Below are 23,893 nucleotides of genomic sequence, written 5' to 3' on the forward strand. Positions count from 1 at the left end.
AAATGAAATTTCACTGATGCAAGGTGGGTAAGTGGGTAGAATAACTTCCAAAAACAGAATCAGATAAATGCCAGTGGTTACTGTATTCACTATACTCTAACGTGGCAAAATAAGTGGTAGTTTAAGACACAGAAGTTATACAGCACTAAGGTAACATTTGGTTGCTAATAAGTCTCAGGGTTTCACTGCTTTTCATTAACAGTTGTGCAATCGCTATTGCTAAAGTAACCTTCTCAGTGACTCAGCAGATTTATCCACTGAGTACCAGAACCATCCAGGTTTTCTCGCTGGTCTGTGCTGAGTTAGTTGATCTCACCCGGGGCAATAATAGGGCTACAGGAAACCCTTTTTTTATCCGGGACCGGCGTGGTGCCGGTTTATCAAAAAGTCCGGATTACAGAGAGGTATAGTTAAAAAGTACGAGAGCTCCGTACTCAGCAACAAATCCAGGCTTCCCTGTTGCTTAGCAACAGGCGCAGGAACTCCGGCCACAGACCAAGCGTCCCTGTTGCTTAGCAACAAATGTAGGAGCCCCGGTTACACAGCCACAGATCCAGGAACGGCTACTAATATGAAGTAAAACTTACCTGAACCTACTCCTGAATTTTGCCGGTTAACAGAGATTTCCGGTTATTTAGGTGCCGGTAAATCGAGAGTTTCCTGTATTAAAATTGACTCTGGATCTGCTAATATTCATTATCAAGACTTGCAAGTGAATAATGTTCCACTTTGGGGAGGTACCACAGGATAACTGTTGCCCAGCAAGAAGTCAGCAGCTTCAGGAGGGGACAAAAGATAATTAGTTTGGGGGATGCGGGGGGGGGGGGGGGGATTCCAGAGAGGTACAAGTTATAAGAGAATGTTGTGTATCACTAATTGATGTCCTGTGGCAATGCTCATAGTACGTACGGGCAGAGAGTGGGAAATGGCGCATTTGGCTGGAAAGTGATACTGGGGAGGTTGGCTGCTACACTGCAAGCCATGGCAACGCTACTTGGGGTCCTTCTGTATCGGAAGGCATGTTTGTCAGCTGAGGACCAATAGCTGGGTTGCTGGCCATGCCCACAAAAGCCATGGCAGTGTAGCAGAAAGCAGAAAATAAGTACAATTTTTTTTAGAAAAAGGGATCCATCTATTTTTTTTGTGGTGACCTAATTGGTCTGTGGTGTCACATAGTTACATGGACCAATCAACAAGGTTAGAGGCTCATAACAATATTGCAATCACACTGGTACAGAGTATAAACAGATAATATAGTTTGTTTGCGATTTTTACTTCAAATTTTTAAAACAAACCTAAAGTAATACAGAGATGGAACAATTTATATTTAATAATTTCCAGGTATCATAAACTGCACAGAATCACCTGTGAATGGTATTACATTTAAAAAAATCAGTTTTAATGTACCTATATGTTACTTGTTTGTAATGTAATTTTTTGATTGAAAAATCTGCTTTACAGCCCTGGGTACTTCCTTCAGTTTAATGTGGAATATATAGCTGCACTAATAAGCAGGTAAGTTAAGTTAATACATCTGGAGAATGATTGCACTGATTAATTATGTAATTTGAAAGCTTGATTTTTACACGGGTTTTAATGTAATCACCCAAATGAAAGGAGATGTCCCCCGACCCTTCCGAACTCCCCACGAGTCCTCCAATCTCCATTAACTTCGGCAGGGCCTGAAGGAAACCCGTTCTTCCAGGTTTCCCAACCACAATCCAGCCTGCCCGCCCCCCCCACCCCTGGCTCCCTCCCCACCTCCAAGTTAAAATCCTGCCCATTGATTCTGCTGTGAGACTGTTGGCCATTCTCATAAGCCTAGACTGTGAGTGTTAACAGGATCTTGGAGCATGGGGTGGGGGGAGAAGAAATCACGGGTGAACTCAATTCTGTCTGCCCCTGATGTCCATCAGAAGTTGCTGGATAGTGATCGGCAATGGAATTTCTTAGCCTGAAATCAGCTGACTCATTACCGAACTGGGAAATATATTTTCTAATATTGCTGTGCTTTACATTGAAAGACCTGTTGATGCTTTATAAACAAACTAGCTGAAGTGCCCGGCGGTGCCGAGGCTTTTTCGAGGGCATGTTGTTGTTGGAAGAGAGAGAGAGAGCGACTGAGGGAAAGAGAGAGAGCGACTGGGGGGAAAAGAGAGAGAGCGACTGGGGGGAAGAGAGAGAGAGCGACTGGGGGGAAGAGAGAGAGAGCGACTGGGGGGAAGAGAGAGAGCGACTGGGGGGGAAGAGAGAGAGCGACTGGGGGGAAGAGGGGGAGGGGGAGGGGGGGAGGGAGGGAGGAGGGGAGGGAGGGGGGTGGGGGAGGGGGGAGGGGAGGGAGGGGGGGAGGAGGAGAGAGGAGGGGGGAAGAAGGGAGGGGGGGAGGAGGAGAGAGGAGGGGGGAAGAAGGGGCGGGGGGAGGGAGGGGGGGGGAGGAGGGGGGAGGGGAAGGGGGAGAGTCCACGAGCCCCCTGATCCCCGTCCCCCCAAACTCCCGAGCCCCCTGATCCCCACCCCCCGAACTCCAGAGGTTGCCCCCCCCCCCGAGACTCGCACCCCCACCCCCGAGGCTCGCCCACCACCCACCCCCACCCCCGACCGAGGCTCGCCCCCCGCCCCCCCCCCCCCCCCCCCCCCCAACCAAGCACCGAACTCCGGAGGCGCGATCTTCCGAGCACCGGCCTCCCGAGCTGGCTTCAACATTGCGGCTGTGCGAGACGGCCGGAGGGCCCGGTTGCCAGGGTAGCCGTGACGCTGACCAAGCCCCGCCCCCCGGCCGAGCCAGAGAGAGACGCTGCGTCTCAGCTGCTCCTGCTGCGCGCGCGGCTCCCCCCCCCCCCCCGAGGGTCGCGGCACCCCCCCCCCCCCCCCCCCCCGAGGTGAAGACCGCCGATTGCGGCTGTGCGAGACGGCCGGCGGCCCCGGTTGCCAGGGTAACGCTTGACGCTCAGCAAGCCCCGCCCCCCCCCCCCCCGGCCGAGCCAGAGAGAGACGCCGCGTCTCAGCTCCTGCTGCGCGAGCACCCTAGCGGCGCTGGGCTGAGGCTCGGCCCTCCAGCCTTCGAGTGGGGCCGGGAGGTGCCTAGCTCGGGCGTGGGTGCGGAGGAGACGCCGAGGCTTCTAGGCCTACCTGGAAAAATGGGGAAAGGTAGGAAAATTAATGAGATTAGATAAGTTAATTACTTTCTAAATCATTTTTTTTTAAAACAATATGTGTTTTAAAAGCAACGTTTTTTTTAAGACACACAAAGCGGGAAAAAGAAAGGAAAAGTTTGGAATCAAGATGGCGGCGACTCACCTTGGTTCAGAACGATAAAGCCCGGCCACACACGCACCGATTGGCCCGGCGGCACATGCCAGCAACCCGGCGTACGATTGGTCGAGCTCGAGGTCACTCTGTCGCTAATGAGCGGATAATGAGATGCTAATGAGCGGAATGTTGAAGGTTTTTGGGATACCGCGGGTGTGATTTTAGCCCGGCCGAAACGTAAATACGCTTAAAACCGTCTCGGAAGCGTAAGCTTTCTTTGGAGGTAACGCGCGCGTAGGTACGTCCCGTAACTTTCGAGCGCATAGCCCACCAGACGCACACGCGATGACAGACAGAAGTACCGATTTATATATATATAGATAGATAAACAAGTTATTTGTAATGAAGAAAGGACAGAATAAGATTTTTGAGTTAACATTAAAGTTGAGTCGCCTTGCCAACAACTTTTATTTTCATGAATATTTCAAGAATAGTAACTTGGATACTAATAGTTTACAGGTTTTAAAAGATTGTGAACATTTTTATATAAATTTTATGATGAATGAAGCTTCCAGTTTATAATTCTAAAACTTTTTGTTTCTTTCCAACTGCATAAAATAACTTTGTTTATTCTAATGGCAGGACAGAAGAGTCCATTTTGTCTAAAGGACTGGTAGGTACATTTGTTTACTGTACTTAAAGTGCCTGTTTGAAACTTCTGCTGAATCTTCAAAGCTTGTTACAGTTAACTTCCACATTGCACCTATGAAATACATTTGTCTTAACAGTCAGAAGTATAAATATCTTCTAGTGTGACAGATAATATTTTTTATTTTAATTTAATTCACTTTAAATATTTTTTGATGAATGAACATCCATACATAACTATTTGAATCTATTTTATTTTTCAGGAATTGTATGAACATTGTTTATTAACAATTGAAGATAATAATCTTCCCCACAAGTATTTGGAAATCAAAAACATTCTTAGCGTTCCACAGGTAATCCAGAACTCGAACATAAAGCAAATGTGTATGTGGCTCATGCTTTAATTTACAGCAACATTAAAAAAAAATAGCAATTCTAACATAGCTTATAATGTGCATTTCTGGCTACCATTTTAATGGGTTCTTTCTCAAATTTCTGCCTCTAGGATTTAGTGAAGGTGATGACTCTCTGTCCATTTGAACATTTGGTACGTATTAATGCAATTATATGAAATGACTTCTATCTAAAGAATATGGAATGCTTTATTAGATTTCTATATTGGATGCAAGAACTATAGAGTAGTGATAATGAGGGACTGCAATTGTCCTAATATAGACTGGGATGGTAACAGTGCAAAGAGGGGAAAGAATTTTAGAAATGTGTATGAGAACTTTCTTGATCAGTGTGTTTCTAGCCCAATGAGGAAGGAAGCAGTGCTGGATCCAGTTCTGAGGAATGAAGTGGAGCATGTTTTAGTGGGGTAGCATTTGGGGAACAGTGATCATTTTTTAAAATTAGTTCACGGGATGTTGGCGTCGCTGGCAAGGCCAGCATTTATTGCCCATCCCTAATTGCCCTTGAGAAGGTGGTGGTGAGCCGCCACCTTGAACCACTGAGGTGATGGTACTCCCACAGCGCTGTTAGGGAGGGAGATCCAGGATTTTGACCCAGCGACTATGAAGGAACCGTGATGTATTTCCAAGTCAGGATGGTGTGTGACTTGGAGGGGAACTTTGAGGTGATGGTGTTCCCATGCGCCTGCTGCCCTTGTCCTTCTAGGTTGTAGAGGTCGTGGGTTTGGGAGGTGCTGTTGAAGAAGCCTTGGTGAGTTGCTGCAATGCATCTTGTAGATGGTACACATGATACATAGATGGGTCATGGTACACCAGTGCTGGAGAGAGTGAAGGTTTAAGGTGGTGGATGGGGTGCCAATCAAGCGGGCTGCTTTGTCCTGAATGGTGTCGAGCTTCCCGAGTGTTGTTGGAGCTCCACTCATCCAGGCACGTGGAGAGTATTCCACCACACTCCTGACTTTTGCCTTGGAGATGGTTTTGGGGAGTCAGGAGGTGAGACACTCGTCACAGAATACCCAGTTTCTGACCTCTTCTTGTTACCACAGTATTTATGTGGCTGGTTCAGTTAAGTTTCTGGTCAATGGTTACCCCCCAGGATGTTGATGGGGATTCGGCATTTTCAAGGGGAGGTGGTTAGACTCTCGCTTGTTGGAGATAGTCATTGCCTGGCACTTGTGTGGCGCGAATGCTACTTGCCACTTATCAGCCCAAGCCTGAATGTTGTCCAGGTCTTGCTGCATGCAGGCACAGACTGCTTCATTATCTGAGGAGTTGCGAATGGAACTGAACACTGTGCTTTCATCAGCAAACATCCCCACTTCTGACCCTATGATGGAGGGAAGGTCATTGATGAAGCAGCTGAAGATGGTTGGGCTTAGGACACTGCCCCGAGGAACTCCAGCAGTGATGTCCTGCTGCTGAGATGATTGACCTCCAACAACCACAATCATCTTTCTTTGTGTTAATTATGACTCCAGCCAATGGAGAGTTTTTCCCCTGATTCCCGTTGGCTTCAATTTTACTAGGGCTCCTTGGTGTCACACTTGGTCAAATGCTGCTTTGATGTCAAGGGCAGTCACTCTCACTTCACCTCTGGAATTCAGCTCTTTTGTTCTTGTTTGGACCAAGGCTGTAATGAGGTCTGGAGCCGAGTGCCCCTGGTGGAACCCAAGCTGAGCATCGATGAGTAGGTTGTTGGTGAGTAAGTGCTGCTTGTTAGCACTGTCGACGACACCTTCCATCACTTTGCTGATGATTGAGCATAGACTGATGGGGATGCAACTGGCCGGATTGGATTTGTCCTGTTTTTTGTGGGCAGTTTTCCACATTATCAGGTAGATGCCAGTGTTGTAGCTGTACTGGAACAACTTGGCCAGAGGCACGGCTAGTTCTGGAGCACAAGTCTTCAGCACGACAGTTGGGATGTTGTCTGGGCCCACAGCCTTTGCTGTATCCACTGCACTCAGCCATTTTTTGATATCATGTGGAGTGAATCGAATTGGCTGAAGACTGGCTTCTGTGATGGTGGGGACCTCAGGAGGAGGCTGAGATGGATCATCCACTTGGCACTTCTGGCTGAAGATGGTTGCGAATGCTTCAGCCTTGTATTTTGCACTCACGTGCTGGGCTCCTCCATCATTGAGGATGGGGATGTTCAAGGAGCCTCCTCCTCCCGTTAGTTGTTTAACTGTCCACCATCATTCACGACTGGATGTGGCAAAACTGCAGTGTTTTGATCTGATCCGTTGGTTGTGGGATCACTTAGCTCTGTCTATAGCATGTGGTTTCTGCTGTTTAGCATGTATGTGTCCTGTGTTGTAGCTTCACCAGGTTGGCACCTCATTTTTAGGTACGCCTGTTGCTGCTCCTGGCATGCTCTTTTACACTCCTCATTGAACCAGGGTTGGTCCCCTGGCTTGATGGTAATGGTAGAGTGAGGGATATGCTGGGCCATGAGGTTACAAATTGTGGTGGAATACAATTCTGCTGCTGCTGATGGCTCACAGTGCCTCATGGATGCCCAGTTTTGAGCTGCTAGATCTGTTCTGAATCTATCCCATTTAGCACGGTGGTAGTGCCACACAACACGATGGAGAGTGTCCTCAATGTGAAGCACTGCACGGTGGTCACTCCTACCAATACTATCATGGACAAATGCATTTGGGACAGGTAGATTGGTGAGAATGAGGTAAAATAGGTTTTTCCCTCGTGTTGGTTCTCTCACCACCTGTTGCAGACCCAGTCTGGCAGCTATATCCTTCAGGACTCGGCCAACTCGGTCAGTAGTGGTGCTAGTGAGCCACTCTTGGTGATGGACATTGAAGTCACCCACCCAGAGTACTTTCTGTGCCCTTGCTACGCTCCGTGCTTCTTTCAAGTGGTGTTCAACATGGAGTACTGATTCATCAGCTGAGGGAGGGTGGTAGGTGGTAATCAGCAGGAGGTTTCCTTGCCCATGTTTGACTTGATGCCATGAGACTTCATGGGGTATGGAATCAATGTTGTGGACTCTCAAGGCCACTCCTTCCCGACTGTATACCACTGTGCCGCCACCTCTGGTGGGTTTGTCCTGCCGTGGGACAGGACATACACAGGGATGGTGCTGGAGGAGTCTGGGACGTTGGCTGAAAGGTATGATTCTGTGAGTATGACTATGTCAGGCTGTGCTTGACTACTCTGTGGGACAGCTCTCTCAATTTTGGCACAAGTCCCCAGATGTTGGTGAGGAGGACTTTGCAAGGTCGACTTTGTCATTTCCGGTTCCTAGGACGATGCCGGGTGGTCCATCCGGTTTTATTCTTTGTATACTTCTTTGTAGCGGTTTGGTACAACGGAGTGGCTTGCTAGGCCTTTTTAGAGGGCAGTTAAGAATCAACCACATTGCTGTGGGTCTGGAGTCACATATATGTGCCAGACCAGGTAAGGACAGCAGATTTCCTTCCCTAAAGGACATTAGTGAACCTGATGAGTTTTTACATATAGCTTTTTATTTCAGATTTATTTAATTAACTGAATTTAAATACCCCAGCTGCCGTGGTGGGATTTGAACTTGTGTTTCCGGATCATTAGTCCAGGCCTCTGAATTACTAGTTCAGTAACATAACCACTATGTTACCGTACCCGTACTTAATATCATGTTTAGAATAGTTATAGAAAAGAACAAGGGACAATTAAGCTTAAAAATACTTAACTGGAGGAGGGTTAATTTCAGTGAGTTAAGGGACCAGGGCCTAGAAATTGGGTTGGGGCGCCAAAGTGGCGCAAAAGTCGGCGGAGCGCGGGATTTAGCGCAGCGATCGGAGTGATACCGATCGCCAGAAATTCAGTTTCAGTGCCCCTTGAGGGACACGGGGCGAGGCTCGAGGCGCTCCGCGTCCCTCTTAGGGCGCTGAAACTGATTATCGCAGCGCAACGTGCCGCAGCGCCACATGCTGCGGCACGGCACGCTGCGGTACTGCAGGCCTTCCTCCCACTGTTAAGGGGTGATGGGCCTTCAGTAACCACAAAACTAGAAGTTATAGACTTAAACAAGTTGGCTTTTAATCACTAAGATCAGAGCTAACATCTCAACACGCCGACTGGTTCACAGGAATGAGTCATACAGATCCTGGGATCTTTATGTAAGAGAAGTCAAGGGCGGAGCCAAGAGCCAAGACCTGGAACCTCCCAGGTTAGTCGGGAAAGAGGAAGTGAAACTATACACAGTGGGGGAGGGTAATATACATAAGTGCAAAACGAATACAGGATCAAGACAAACAGATTTCATTACAAGGGGGAGGTGCCTGCAACAGCGCGATCCCCGCTCGCGAGTGCCGGCAAATGAGCCCAGCACCAAGGAGAAGTGCCGGGCTCTCGGGAAACAGCCGGCAATGCCGCCGGGGGGGGGGGGGGGGGGTTGGTTAGGAGGCCGGGGACGGAGGTGCTGGCAGGCGGCTGCCAAAAAAGCAGCTGCCCCGCACCTCCACCTTAACTTGAGCCGCTGCCGGCACAGTAAGGCCCCGTGAACCGGGCGCGGGTAGCGAGCGGCGCAACTGTGGCGTTCGCTACCAAATATCACGAATGGGGCGCTGCGCACACTGATAACGTCATCGGTGGCGGCGCAGCACAAATGCCTAACGCCACCATTAGCGCCCCTACTGAATATCGCCGCAGACGCAGCCAGTGGCGCTACAGCCACTGACTGCCTCTTTAGGCGCTAACAGGTGGCGCTACTCACCCAATTTCTCCCCCCCTGGTGTTTTGGAATCAAAAATTGGTAGGCAAAACAGTAATTGAACAATGGGAGGCCATCAAAGCAGAGGATTGGGAGCGACCGATAGCACTAGAGTAAGAAATAGTACAGTATTAGGTGGGGTCAGACTAAGAGAATACACGAAGGTCTAAGATAGGTTTACAGTGCATGTGTGTAAATGCACGAAGCGTGGTAAATAAGGTTGGTGAGCTGCAGGCGCAAATAGCCACATGGAATACGATGTTGTGGCAGGATTGGGTACTAAATATTCCTGGATATAAGGTGTTCAGGATAGATAGGGAAGGAAAGAAAGGGGGTGGGGTGGCAGTATTGGTTGAGGAGAATATTAGTGCTGGAGAGAGAGGATGTCCTGGAGGGATCAAGAACATAATCTATTGGTCAGAGTTGAGAAACAATGGAGGTGCCATTACACTACTAGGTGTATTCTATAGACCACCAACTAGTGGGAAGGATATAGAGGAGCAAATTTGCAGGGAAATTACAGAGAGGTGCAAGAACTATAGAGTAGCGATAATGGGGGACTTCAACTATCCTAATATAATTTGGGATAGTAATAGTGTAAAGGGCAGAGAGGGGGAAGAATTTCTGAAGTGTGTTCAGGAGAACTTTCTTGATCAGTACGTTTCCGGCCCAATGAGGAAGGATGCATGAGGAGAGGCGATATAAACTAAATGATACAATTTTAAAGGGGGTGTAGGAACAGAGGGCCCTGAGGGTGTACGTACACAAATTTTTGGTGGTGGCAGGACAAATTGAGATGGCTGTTAAGATAGCCTATGGGATCCTTGGCTTTATTAATAGAGGCATGGAGTACAAAAGCAAGGAAGATATGCTAAACCCTTATAAAACACTGGTTAGGCCTCAGCTGGAATATTGTGTCCAATTCTTGGCACCTTGGAAGGATGTCGAGACCTTAGAAAGGGTGCAGAACAGATTTACTAGAATGGTGCCAGGGATCAGGGACTTCAGTTATGTGGAGAGACTGGAGAAGTTGGGGTTGTTCTCCTTAGAGCAGAGAAGGTTAAGAGGAGATTTGATAGAGGTGTTGAAAATCATGAAGGTTTTGATAGAGTAAATAAGGAGAAACTGTCTGATGCGCCATCAATTACTCAAAAGACTGAGGTTGAGCGAGTAACAATCAGGCTTTTATTAACTAAAGAATGAAGGTCTTGTCTCGAGTGGTTGACCCGTCCAGAATACTAAGGGACTGGGAGGTAGTCACTTATATACCTGGAATAGTGGGAGGAGTCAGCCGAGGCATGTCCAGACCTGTACCTAGTGGAATACACATACAGACACAGACAGGTATGACAGTGGTTTACCACACTGTCTCCGGTGGCAGAAGGGTCGGTAACCAGAGGACATAGATTTAAGGTAATTGGCAAAAGAACCAAAGGCGACATGAGGGGAAAAAAATGTCACACACGAGTTGTTGTGATCTGGAATGAACTGCCTGAAAGGGTGGTGGAAACAGATTCAATAGTAACATTCAAAAGAGAATCAGAGAAATATCTGAAGGGAAAAAATGTACACGGCTATGGTGAAAGAGCAGGGGAGTGGGACTAATTGGATAGCACTTTCAAAGAGCCGGCACAGGCAAGATGGGCCGAATGGCCTCCTGTGCTGTATAATTCTAACTGTCTTTTCAATGTTTTAGCGGAAATGGAGCCTAAAGGTATTCCAGCAGTACATAGACAAGTTTGATCCAGAAGGAAAACACAAATTATTTAGGTGAGTAATGTCTAAAAGGCATTGATTTTATTTTAAAGATTGTGACTCCTGCTAGCTTTTCTGAATAGATATTAAAGTATTAAGTGGAACACATTTGATGTACTATAGATTAGGCCATGCTGAAAATTGCTTATAAGCCAGGCAGACATGTCAATTTGGAATAAAAACAGTAAATTCAACTTAAGAATACCTTTTAACATTCATTAAATATAAAAATATTCAGGATATTATCAATATCTGTTGCAGAGAAGACGAGAGTATGAGAGCTTTTAAGCTTCATTAGATAAATAACACTGCATAACCTTTAACTGTATTTTGCAGCACACTTTTTAAGTGGTAAAAAGCTATTTTGCTAAGAAAGAAATTACAAAGTTGAATTTATATAGCATCCTCTATGAAGTGTTATCCTGGATTATGTGCTGAAGTTCTGGTGGGGCTTGAACCCATCACCTTTTCGTATTCTACAGTACCGTACTAAAATAATGAAGGGTCAGTTCACAATGTAAGTTGTGCGAGTCACAGAAAGCAAAAGGACTCCAAGTTATAATCTTGGTGTTCAGCCTGAGCCAAGCTATACATTTCTGTTAGTGAGCCATACAGTCATTTGAACCCTAAAATTGTGTTCTACTTTGCAATAAACTACAGATCTGTTTATTGTTTGCATTGTATACAATTATGGTCTTTTTTGAGTTATTTAAATAAAGCTTGCTGTACTGTTACTGCTTTGTAATTATAGCCTCTCTTTTGATTTAATTATGTAATCTAGTTGATAAGCACGTGTTGGAAGGGGTCAGAGGGTTTTAGACTGTTGCTTGCCCTGTAGACATATTGACCTAATACAGGAAACTTCGCGATATCCGGCACCGACGGGACCGGCGTGATGCCGATCTGTGAAAACTTCCGGACAGACCAGCGCTAATGTTGAAGGATACGGAGGTTTTCATCGCCATATCTGACAACAAACACTGTTGCTTAGCAACAGCTTGTAAACAGTCGGCCCGTACCTTGGAAGCGTCTCTGTAGCTTAGCAACAGCTTCAGAGAGGCTTTCCAGAGACTGACTGTTTAAAAAAAATGCTAGGAGAAGAAAAAAAAAGAAAAAAAAACCTAACAAAATGGCTGCTGATTTCTGCCGTTAGATCGAGGTTTCCGGACATACAACTTCCAGATAAACCAAAGTTTCCTGTAGTGATCCCTTAGAGACTTGACTTGAATATTGATTGTTTTATTGGAAGTACTGTCATTAGAGTACTTCTCCTTTTCTGTTGCTCTTGATCCGTAGCAATATTTTAATGTAAATATTTTTGTCAAATAGCATTCTAGATGTATTTTAAAATCACTTAAGTTATTCAGTAACATTCAGTGGGCTTTTTCCTTTTTTAAGTACTGTTTCTATAAGATTTTCTTTTGTAATCCCAAATTATTTTTATACAAAATTGTACTGGAACAGCTCAATTTTTAAACAGTGCTAAAACATTGTGCTAACAAATGGAATTTAAACAAGAGAATAAAGTGGCTTTTTCCATTACAAATCGATCACACTTGAAAGTTGCACAGAGAGGAATACTCAATTCATGAGTTTTTGATCAAAGTGACCATTAATTATACTAAGGCTGCAGCTTTCACATTGATGCAAAGCAGTTTCAGGCATGGATTGATGTGAAGATGACCATAATTCCAGTGTCAAATGCTAATCTGACACTGGATCACACTAAAGCCAAGCAGTGCAAAGCAGGCTCCTAGAGGACAGCCTTCCTTTGGTGTCTCCACTGTGATGGGAGGCTGAGTTTAGGCTACTGGATCCCCCTGAATGCTTTATAAGCTCAAATGTAGAATCTTTAGTGTTACAAGAAAATGGATTCTGCTTGCTCCCCACTCTGTCTTAACATTAAAAAGAACTTCATGGTGAGCGGCGTGTAATTCATAGTAGGTACAGCCCATTGTGTAACTTGACTCTTGCCTGCTGTGTTTCATGCTTGTACACAATCAACAATCTCAAAGGTAATGGACCGGATATTCCGATCCCTACAAGTGTGTACGCGCTGTGTACTGTACTCACCCATAGGGACATCGGAAATGCTGGTTTCAGGCATGCACTGCGCATGCGCTAGAAACCGGCATTTCCGATCTGTCAAGATCAAGAAAGCTCTTGACAGATCCTCCGGCTGCGCTGGAGCAGGGCCTCTGCGCAAGGCCTGCTTTTACCAGGATAAGAGTTGAAAAAAGTTTTAAAAAAATTCCACTGATTTATCATTTAAAAATACTTTAAAGAAAGGTAAGTTTATTTTTAGCCCCATTTAAAAACTTTAATTTTTTTTCAAAAATTTAAATTTTTGTTTAAAATAGTTAATTTATGTAATTTATAGTCATTTTAAAAATGTGATTTAAAAAAAAAATTATTTGATGTTTTTCTGTTTTGGGGGTGATCTATCTTCATATATTTGACAAGTCTTCCTGTCAAGTGTATGAAGGGAGATTCCCTTCTCTGATTGGCTCCCCATGGCCCACGTGATCCCAGGGATGTTGCGAACCGCCTGCACCTCTGAGGCACGTGGGCTCTGCACACCGGCAGATTGGAGAAGCCCAGCACTCTGCGCCTCCCGGGAGCCCTCCGGTCCAAGCGCAGATTTTTCCAGATCGCAGCCCTCCGCCCGCCGTTGAACTATAACTGCAGACTAAAGGATTTACACTAATTCTGTGTAAGGCTCATTGCTATGGTAAGGAACCTTTTGAACTCTGAGGTTATTCTAACGTGTTGCATCCGTTTATGTTAACTTTGTTAACAGAATCACAACTGTGGGTCATTTTTAAAGTTATTCCATAATGTGTGCAAAGTAGTGGAAGAAATAAACGAGAGAAGTTAGCTTCATGGAGCTATGACACAGCTTTTACATTTTTTTTAGGTGCCTGTTAAAGACAAGCAATCATGCTGGGGTACAAGGTTACATTATACAAAATATTAAAAATCAGATTGATCTAGCATTGAAGGCAAGTATGTTATTAAGCATAGAATTAATAAGTTTTTCTGTGTATGTATAGGCATGTACTTGTGTATGTGTTGTAAATGATTGGAAAGTGCTATAACGCTTCGATAGATGTCACTAGCAATAGCCATGTTATCTTTTAGATCAGTTATTCTGAATCATTTGCCACTCCTAATTTATGAAACACAGGCAAAGGAATTATTCTTCAGAGAACTCGGGTACATGTTCCAATGCAAGGTACATAATGCAATGCACATAAATAAAAGTGAAATAAAACAGTGAATCTAATTGTGTGATTTGTCTAAAACACATCACTTTCAAAAAATTCTCACATTTAGTCAAATTTGAAATGAACATAAGAACTAGGAGCAGGAATAGGCCACTTGGCCCCTCGAGCCTGCTCCGCCATTCAATAAGATCATGGATGATCTAGGGCTCAAAGCCACTTCCCAGCCTGCTCCCCATAACCCTTCCCTCCCTTATCTTGTAAAAATTTGTCTATCTCCACTTTAAATGTATTTAATGACCCAGCCTCCACAGCTCTCTGTGGCAGAGAATTCCACAGATTTACGACCCTCTGAGAGAAGAAATTCCTCCTCATCTCAATTCTAAAAGGGCGACCCTTTATTCTGAGACTGTGCCCCCGAGTTCTAGATTTCCCCATGAGGGGAAACATCCTCTCTGCATCTACCCTGTCGAGCCCCCTCAGTATCATATGTTTCGATAAGATCACCTCTCATTCTTCTAAATTCCAATGAGTATAGGCCCAGCCTGCTCAACCTTTCCTCATAAGTCAAACCTCTCATCTCTGGAATTAACCTAGTGAATCGTCTCTGAACTGCCTCCAATGCAAGTATATCCTTCCTTAAATAAGGAGACCAAAACTGTACGTAGTACTCAAGGTATGGTCTCGCCAATACCCTGTACAGTTGTAGCAGGACTTCCCTGCTTTTATACTCCAACCCCCTTGAAATAAAGGCCAACATTCCATTTGCCTTTTTGATTACTTGCTGTACCTGCATGCTAACTTTTTGTGTTTCATGCACAAGGACCCCCAGGTCCTGCTGAACTGTAGCATTTTGTAAAATATCTTCATTTAAATAATAGTTTGCTTTTTTATTTTTCCTGCCAAAGTGGATAACCTTGCACTTTCCTACATTATACTCCATCTGCCAAATGTTTGCCCACTCACCTAGCCTGTCTATATCCCTTTGCAGGTTCTTTGAGTCCTCTGCACAACTTACTTTCCCACCCATTTTTGTATCATCTGCAAACTTGGCTACATTACACTCAATCCCTTCATCCAAGTCATTAATGTAGATTGTAAATAGTTGGGGCCCCAGCACCGATCCTTGTGGCACCCCACTAGTTACTGTTTGCCAACCAGAAAATGACCCATTTATCCTGACTCTCTGCTTTCTGTTAATTAGCCAATTTGCTATCCATGCTAATATATTACCCCCAACTCTGTGAGCTCTTATCTTATGCAGTAACCTTTTATGTGGCACCTTATCGAATGCCTTCTGGAAATCCAAATACACCACATCCACTGGCTCACACTTGTCCACCCTGCTTGTTACATCCTCAAAGAACTCCAGCAAATTTGTTAAACATGATTTCCCTTTCCTAAAACCATGCTGGCTCTGTTTGACTGCAGTATGTTTTTCTAAATGTCCTGCTACTGCTTCCTTAATGAAGGACTCCAACATTTTCCCAACGACAGATATTAGGCTAACTGGTCTATAGTTTCCTGCTTTCTGTCTCCCTCCTTTCTTAAATAGGGGTGTTACATTGGCGGTTTTCCAATCCGCTAGGACCTTTCCAGAGTCCAGGGAATTTTGGTATATTGCAACCAATGCATCCACTATCTCTGCAGCCACTTCTTTTAAGACCCTGGGATGCAGGCCATCTGGTCCAGGGGACTTGTCGTCCTTTAGTCCCATTATTTTACCGAGTACTATTTCCTTAGTGATAGTGATTGTCTTGTTCGCCACTCCCTGTGACCCCTTGATTATCCATTATTAGGATGTTGTTAGTGTCTTCTACAGTGAAGACAGATGCAAAATATTTGTTCAGAGTCTCTGCCATTTCCCCTTTTCCCATTATTAATTCCCCAGTCTCATCCTCTAAGGGACCAATGTTTACTTTAGCTACCCGCTTCCTTTTTATACACTTGTAGAAGCTCTTACTATTTGTTTTAATGTTTCTTGCCAGCTTACTCTCATAATTCATCTTCTCTCTCTTTATTTTTTTAGTCATCATTTGCTGGTTTTTAAAAACTTCCCAATCCTCTGGTCTCCCACCAATCTTGGCAACATTGTATGCCTTCATTTTCAATTTGATACCATCCTTTACTTCCTTAGTTAGCCACGGATGGTGCTCCCTTCTCTTAAAATCTTACTTTCTCACTGGAATATATTTTTGTTGAGAGTTATGAAATATCTCCTTAAATGTCTGCCACTGCATTTCAACTTTCTTACCCTTTAATTTGTTTTTCCAGTCCACTTTAGCCAGTTCTGCCCTTATGCCATTATAATTGCCTTTGTTTAAGATCAGGACACAGGTTTGGGATACAACTTTCTCACCCTCCAACTGAATTTGAAATTCAACCATGCAATGATCACTCTTTCCTAGAGGATCCTTTACTATGAGATCATTTATTAATTCTGTCTCATTACATAGTACCAGATCCAAGATAGCCTGCTCCCTGGTTGGTTCCATTACATACTGTTCTAGGAAAACATCCCGGATGCACTTTATGAACTCCTCCTCTAAGCTACCATGGCCAATTTGATTTGTCCAATCAATATGGAGATTAAAATCACCCATGATTATTACCGTATCTTTTTTACAGGCCTCCATTATTTGTTGATTTATACTCTGTCCAACAGCATTGCTACTGTTCGGGGGCCTGTAGACTACGCCCACCAGAGACTTTTTCCCCTTATTATTTTTTATCTCCACCCAAACCGATTCTACATCTTGATCTTCTGAGCCAATATCACTTCTCACCACTGCACTGATCCCATCTTTTACCAACAAAGCCACCCCACCTCCCTTTCCTTTCTTTCTATCCTTCCGAATTATCATATACCCTGGAATATTCAGTTCCCAGCCCTGGTCACCTTGCAGCCACGTCTCTGTAATGGTGATCAGATCATACCCATTTGTATCTATTTGTGCCGTCAACTCATTTATCTTGTTACAAATGCTGCGTGCATTCAGATAATAGAACTTTTAACTTTGTCTTTTTACCATTTTTCCTTGTTTTGGCCTTTTTTTCTGTTACACTCTTCTGTCCCTCCCTGTCACACTCTGGTTATTATTTCCCCCATCTCTAGCCTGCTCTATTGCTTTCTCAATTCCTTTTTATTTTTCCGCTCACCTGGATCCTCCCCCCACTATTTAGTTTAAAGCCCCTCTCTACAGTCCTAGTTATTTGATTTGCCAGGACGCTAGCCCCAGCATGGTTCAAGTGAAGCCCGTCCAAACGGAACAGCTCCCTCTTATCCCAGTACTGGTGCCAGTGCCCCACAAATCGAAACCCATTTCTCCCACACCAGTCTTTGAGCCACGCATTCAACGCTCTGATCTTATTTACCCTATGCAAATTCGCTCGTGGCTCAGGTAGTAATCCAGAGATTATTACCTTTGTGGTTCTGCTTTTTAATTTAGCCCCTAGCTGCTCATACTCTCTTAGCAGAACCTCTTTCTTTGTCCTACCTATGTCATTGGTGCCTACATGGACCATGACAACTGGATCCTCCCCCTCCCACTCCAAGTTCCTCTCCAGCCCAGAGGAGATGTCCTTAAATCTGGCAGGCAACACAGCCTTCGGGACTCACGCTCTCGGCTGCAGAGAACAGTATCTATCCCTCTCACTATACTGTCCCCAATCACTACAACGTTTCTTTTTGCTCCCCGCACTTGAATGGCTCCCTGTACCATGGTGCTGTGGTCAGTTTGCTCATTCTCCCTGCAGTCCCTGGCCTCGTCCACACACGGAGCAAGAATTTCGTACCTGTTGGACAAGGCCAAGTGCTGAGGCTCCTCCACCACTACCTCATGGATCCCAATACCTGCATCGCTTGTAGTCACACCCTCCTGTCCCTGACCATGGGCCAAATTGTAAGTAATTATTCTAGTGGGTGTGACTGCCTCCTGGAACATAGTGTCCAGGTAACGCTCCCCCTCCCTAATGTGTCACAGTGTCTGAAGCTCGGACTCCAGCTCATCAACTCTGAGCTGAAGTTCCTCGAGCAGCCAACATTTGCTGCAGATATGGTCGCCCTGGACCCCATTGATGTCCACGAGCTCCCACATGCAACAACAACAACACATTGCCTTGTCTCCCATCTCAATTAATTAATTAGTTTTAATCCACACCAAGGCACTTAAATTTAGACGCTCAAGTTTGGGGAAAAAAAGCGAGAAATACTCATCAACCAATCACTTACCTGCTTTCTAGTGACGTCACCCTTCGATTACTTTTTACTTCTTTGTATCTCAGCGTCTCCCGCTGCTTTTGAACTCTCTGGGGTTTTGGCACTCTCGCTCTGCTCCCGCTGCTTTTGAACTCTCCCGGGTTTGGCGCTCTCGTTGCTTTTGAGCTCTCCCGGGTTTTGGCGCTCTCGCTCTGCTCCTGCTGCTTTTGAACTCTCCCGGGTTTTGGCGCTCTCGCTCTGCTCCCGCTGCTTTTGAACTCTCCCGGGTTTTGGCGCTCTCGCTCTGCTCCTGCTGCTTTTGAACTCTCCTGGGATTTTGGCCTAGAAATTCAGTCGCGTTTGCGCCCACTTATTGGCTAAAGAGTGGTTTGCGCCGGAAGTTTTTTAGCGCCCGAAATTCAGTTGGTCCCTAACATCGGCGTTAGCCGGTAGCGCTGCGCCGGCACCGATGACGTCATCGGTGTGCGCAGCGCCCCGGCTCCAATGCGATTCCGTGCCGACCGCCAAATTCAGTTGCGGCCGCCTCACCCGTGGCGGCCGCAAACAGCGTTTGAAAAGCGGTGCCTTGCAGCTCCGAGAGGCCGGCGCATAAAGGTGGACGGGCGGTCGGCCGCTTTCCCGGCGGCCGCCTGGCCGCACCTCCCTCCCCGGACTCCTGCACCACCCCCCCGCGGCATTGGTGTCTGACTCCCGCGAGCCCGGCACTTCTCCGTGGTGCCGGGCTCATTTGCCGGGGGAATCCAGCGGCGATCTCACGGCTGCAGGCAGCTCCTCCTTAAGAGAAGGAGGAGGCCTGCAGTACCCCAGCCTGCCGCACCGCATCGGGTGCCGCAGCGGCAGCTGGACGCCTGCAATTGACTTTCATCGCCCCAAGCGAGGCGGCCAAACCCTGCAATAGCGCCCGCCTCCGTCTTGGGGCGCCGCAACTGAATTTCAGGCGGGCGCTACGGGAATCCGGGCGAGCGCTAAATTTCAGGCGCTAAAGACCTGGCGGGGCCTTACTGAATTTCTAGGCCTTTGAGTTTTAAGTACAATTCTTAACTTTACTGTGGTTTTTATGGAGACAATGAAAGTCTTCTATCATTATGGAGTGTGCATTTACATACAACCTTCATACTGCACACTTTGTATTGCTGCAAAGCAGTTTCTCTGTTTCACAGTGTAAATGCAGCTAAATCAGTCAGTTCTGGGATTTGCTGTTGATTGCAGGACCACCTGAAGAAGTTAGTCTTGCATTGCTTTGGCTTAATGACAGCCTCCTGTATAACCAACCATTTAACCTTTTAAGTTTAATGCTCCAGATGGTATGTCATATTTTTCTAACCAACTAATAGTTACGCTAAAGTGTAACCCAGTGCTTACTGTAGATTTATAAATATTTGCCTGGTTTCCGCCCCCCCCCCCCAATTTTAAAAGTCTGCTTCTTTGTAAATTTAAACTTTTTTTGCTTTTAGCCTGGCAATAAAAATGTGTGGTTCTCCAGCCCACACTTGATCCCTCTTCTTCATTCAGCTCTTTCACTTTCTGAGGGAGCAGAAACAGACTTGCTTCAAAACACAGACCGGTAAGTTGTAATACATTTGATTTAGTAAAGTAAACAAATAGCCCAGTAGCAGTTGGTTAGTGGATCAGTGTGCTTTGCCAAATGCCAAAACACAGGCTCAACCTGCGATTTCCTATACTGAGTCCTCATTCTGGACTTGGTCACAGGAAACAGACTTGGCGTGTACACTAGGTGCTTGATTCCAAGAAGGAAGAGTCACTGAGGACTGCTGTTATAACACCTGGTTGACAGCTGCATCAGGCACGACTTGGAAGCAGTTTGGTTACCCATCTTGGCCTCCACCTGGCAATGGTGCAGCGGCACCTCAGAAAAGGAGAGTAAGCTGAGCGCTGGGCTGGTACGTATGTAAGAAATGTCTTTTTATTTACTTCTCAATTTCCTTTTATTATTCTTTCTTCTTCTTCTCCCACCCCACCCTGTTTTTAACTGTTTGGTGGTGTGCGGTTCCACAGGCACCAGAATCCCTCCTGTACCTCACCCAAGTGACCATTCTCCAAGATTGAGCCTTGATGGTGTCAATGGGCTATTCTTTATCGTCTTGGGGGAGCTATCCAAGCAAAGCTTAATCCTATCCTCATAATGTGTACTTCCAACAGGAGTCACAAAACGAGCAGGAGCAGGGATCCTGGCTGATTTTTCCCATTTGTAATCCAGGGATACTGAAACCCATTGTTGTGCCCCTATCATAGCTCTGACTATGACCAGTTAACTTGTCCCATACCAGGGATCAGACCAGGAACTGTACTGATTTTTATGACTTACCTACTTACTGAAAACATGTTGAGCCATCGGAAGAGCTCATCTCTTTGATTTTCAAGTAGGTAGTATAAGAATGTAATCTCTTTAGTTCTTTTAAGATAATAAAGAAGCAACACCTTGATTGCCAACTGAAGTAAAGATTTTAAAACTGTGGAAATGACGAGCAAAGCATTTCAGTTTTTGTCCCTTTTTGTATTAGGATTATGGCATCACTGAATCTTCTAAGGTACCTTGTGATCAGGGATAATGAATGGGAGAATCAAGTAAGTATTTTGGTAAAGGAAAAGGTTGTGTATTTATGCAATTTTTGTACATGATTTTACTTAATTTTAATGCAGAGTGCTTCTGACCTGCATGGCAATTGGGAGAAAAGATCAGGGCTTGGGATTGGAGCTGTGGGGGGGAGGGGGGGGGGCAGTCACCGATTGAGGCAGCAAGGAGAGGGCACAGTCGGCAGAAGGGAGTTCGACAGTTTGGTTGAAGGGCCTGGGGGAAGCACTCCTGCTCCTCCTAGCCCACAAGGAGTGCTCTAAAAAAGCACTTGCCTTCTGGAGCCGAATGCTCCTGTCACCATTTAGCTGCTGGGTTTCCCTGGCTGGCAGCTGTTAAATTTAAATCAGGCTCCCAACTGCACTGTGGGAGCCTGGTTTAAATATGATAATGAAGTGTCCTGCCTCTCCAAAACGAGAAAACTGGCAGCAGGCGCATAGGGGACACGTTCCCCGATTTTTTTTTGTGGATTTTTTTAAATACCCTCCCCCCCAGCCTGTTGTGGGGGAGTTAATATCTAGCCCGTACTTTCCAGTCTACAATGTTCCCTGACCAAACAACAATTAGATTTTGTAGCTTTTAAGGGACAAGCTGAACTGCAGCAAAATAATACATTGTGCAATACATGGTACAATACAAGGTAATTAATATGATGCACATAAAACTGTGTATCATCTGACTCGCTGTAAACATAGTCACGGGAGACCCAATCTAAGCGGGCGGAGGGGGGGTTGGAAGGGGGGAAGAATTTGGGGTTGAGCCCATTTTCTTGTGTATCCAATGCTTTCAGGCCATCTTCCAAATCCTGAGTGGAAGGGTGGGCACTTCTGCCCACCTGACCCCCCCCCCCCCCCCCCTCAGTCATGGCATTGTAGTTGGGGGCGGGGCTGGTGAGATGATCGTCTCCGTCAAAAATCCCACCAGTTCTCCCAGCATACAGCCAGTGGAAAGTAGGAACAGGAGGAGGCCATTCAGCCCCTCAAGCTGGCTGTGCCATTCAATTAGATCATGGCTGATCTGTACCTCAACTCCATTTACTCGCCTTAGCTCCATATCTCTTGATACCCTTACCTAACAAAAATTCTGCATAACGTATGCCTGTATGATGCTGTACAAGTGCCGTAAGCGGGGCCCACAGAGCCATTTCCCAGTGGAAAATGCTATTAGGAAAGCAGTAAATCAACGTAGCAAGGTGCCACTCCAAAATTCCAGTGCCTCTGCGGGGTGAATGCCGAGGAGGTGCCATAAATGACATGGTTGCCCACACCTTTTATGCAAATGACCCTAGGATTTGGGACATTGTCATTGCCGGGATAGATTGACGGGTGGCAGTCCTGCCTCGCTGAACTTGCAGCAATGCAGTTGCTAACCAGAATTTCTAGGCTGTAGTATTTAAAAATGAAAGGAATCAACATTTTATAAAGAGTGAATTTATAACTCTGTCTCCATAACTGGATGAAATTCTTGATTCTGCCAAAAAAAAGTTATTCATTTTTAATCTTTTACAGACTGGATTATGGACTGATCTTTTCTGGATTGAAAGCTTCCTGAAGCCACTGCGCACTGGTTTGAATATGTCTAAGTCTCATTATGAAGCAGAGATCAGAACCAAAAGAGAGAACCGGAGAATCAAAGGTTTGTTCTTCAAACTATTTCAGTCTCTACACACCACTGACATTAACTCTACTGCCATAACAAATGTGCCTCATATCTGCCACTTATTAGCTTGAATTAGAGATCATACACCTCTCAACTATCCCATTTGATATTCCCACAAATAGCACAGAGAAGCGCACTCCCAACTTGGCAAGATCAGCCGATTTGCTGGTTCTACAGAAAACTCTGGTCCTGTGTTAAGCATTGAGTGGAATTCCATCCTTTTTGACCAATTACAAATTGTAACAAAGTATAGTTTGGCTCATTCCACCTTTTCTAACAAAGGAGGATTTTGTGGAAACAAACAACTGTGCAGGGAAGTGAAAGGCAATTTATTTGATTTTACTTTAATGATTACAGATGCCCCTGATCATGAAACACAGTGTTCCTTGACGGTTGGTGGTAAAAGGCTGCCAAAAATGACTACTGCTATGCAGTTGGAGGTAGGCATTTTGCTTGTTGAATATTTGTACACGCATCACTGTTTTGAAATAGGGATTTCATACTCCTATTAAACCATAATGTTGCGTTATTTCATCCCTGTTAACTGCCATCATTTCAGGTTCTGCAGTCAGCTATCTACACATTTGACGTAATGGAAAGTGTACAGGCACGAATAGAAGAGCTGATTGAGCCAAAAATGAAATCCAGAGCAGAGGATAAAAATGTGGCCAACGGAGCTTCGTAGTTTTACGAGGGAACAGTGTGAGAATTATGTAAATATAACTTCTGACCTTTTAGTCCAAACTGTACTGTATTTACTGGAGGGATTCACTTTGTACACTATTGTTTAATTCTACTTGTTCAAATCAGTTTTTCTGCAGGATTCTTTCAAATATTTTCATCATAAGACACCAGTTGAACTTCTGTAGTGAGACCACCCAGAAGAGGTGATGTTGTATCATCTGAATACAGATTTACTTAAGGTTTAAAAAGAACTTCAGCTTCACTGTGTTATCGCTTAAGTTTCTAATTATAGCAGCGCACACTTGCAGGTAGTTAAGAGTCCGTGGTAACATGACGATGATCGTGAACAAAAGAGCCACACTGAACTTTTAAAAAATCCTTTTTGGTAGGTATGCAATGTGGTGCTACCCTACCAAAGTGGTAGAGACAGGAGAGAAAAATATCTTTCCTATTATCCTGTTGAGTTTACTTTAAACTACACTAAGAAAATATATATTCTATAACTGAAATAGAACTCAGCAATTATTTAGGTAACTGAATATCATAAAACTGAGAACATCACTGTTATTACATGTTCCTGACATTGCATTTTAATTCACCAGTTAATAAAGACCAACAGGTTGTAGACCCAATACATAAAGTTTTGGTAATTCATATTGTGTACAGAATACACTGAGTAACATCAGGTCTACAGTTCATAAGAACCATACTACTAACTACCTAGTTCTTCATATA

General features: G+C 45.1%; 1 protein-coding gene across 4 annotated transcripts in view; it reads left to right on the forward strand.

Moving 5' to 3' along the window:
• The window catches only part of glmna (glomulin, FKBP associated protein a), a 50,271-nt gene that overhangs the window by 24,345 nt on the left and 2,033 nt on the right, over nucleotides 1-23,893 (forward strand). For 3 of the 4 annotated variants that reach the window (XM_085983340.1, XM_085983339.1, XM_085983338.1), the window contains exons 9-19: nucleotides 1,462-1,515; nucleotides 3,892-3,922; nucleotides 4,161-4,250; nucleotides 4,403-4,444; nucleotides 10,721-10,794; nucleotides 13,697-13,781; nucleotides 19,677-19,786; nucleotides 20,745-20,808; nucleotides 22,324-22,450; nucleotides 22,832-22,914; nucleotides 23,034-23,409. In XM_085983340.1, the coding sequence (XP_085839466.1) occupies nucleotides 1,462-1,515; nucleotides 3,892-3,922; nucleotides 4,161-4,250; nucleotides 4,403-4,444; nucleotides 10,721-10,794; nucleotides 13,697-13,781; nucleotides 19,677-19,786; nucleotides 20,745-20,808; nucleotides 22,324-22,450; nucleotides 22,832-22,914; nucleotides 23,034-23,159 (886 nt within the window). In that variant the 3' untranslated portion in view covers nucleotides 23,160-23,409. Of the gene's footprint in view, nucleotides 1-1,461; nucleotides 1,516-3,891; nucleotides 3,923-4,160; nucleotides 4,251-4,402; nucleotides 4,445-10,720; nucleotides 10,795-13,696; nucleotides 13,782-19,676; nucleotides 19,787-20,744; nucleotides 20,809-22,323; nucleotides 22,451-22,831; nucleotides 22,915-23,033; nucleotides 23,410-23,893 lie in introns of those variants that run through there. The other variant, XM_085983341.1, reaches the window with a different exon arrangement.

The sequence above is a fragment of the Somniosus microcephalus genome, chromosome 3 (genome assembly GCF_052327205.1).
Source record: "Somniosus microcephalus isolate GS21.2 chromosome 3, FLI_Smic_1.0, whole genome shotgun sequence".
NCBI lineage: Eukaryota > Metazoa > Chordata > Chondrichthyes > Squaliformes > Somniosidae > Somniosus > Somniosus microcephalus.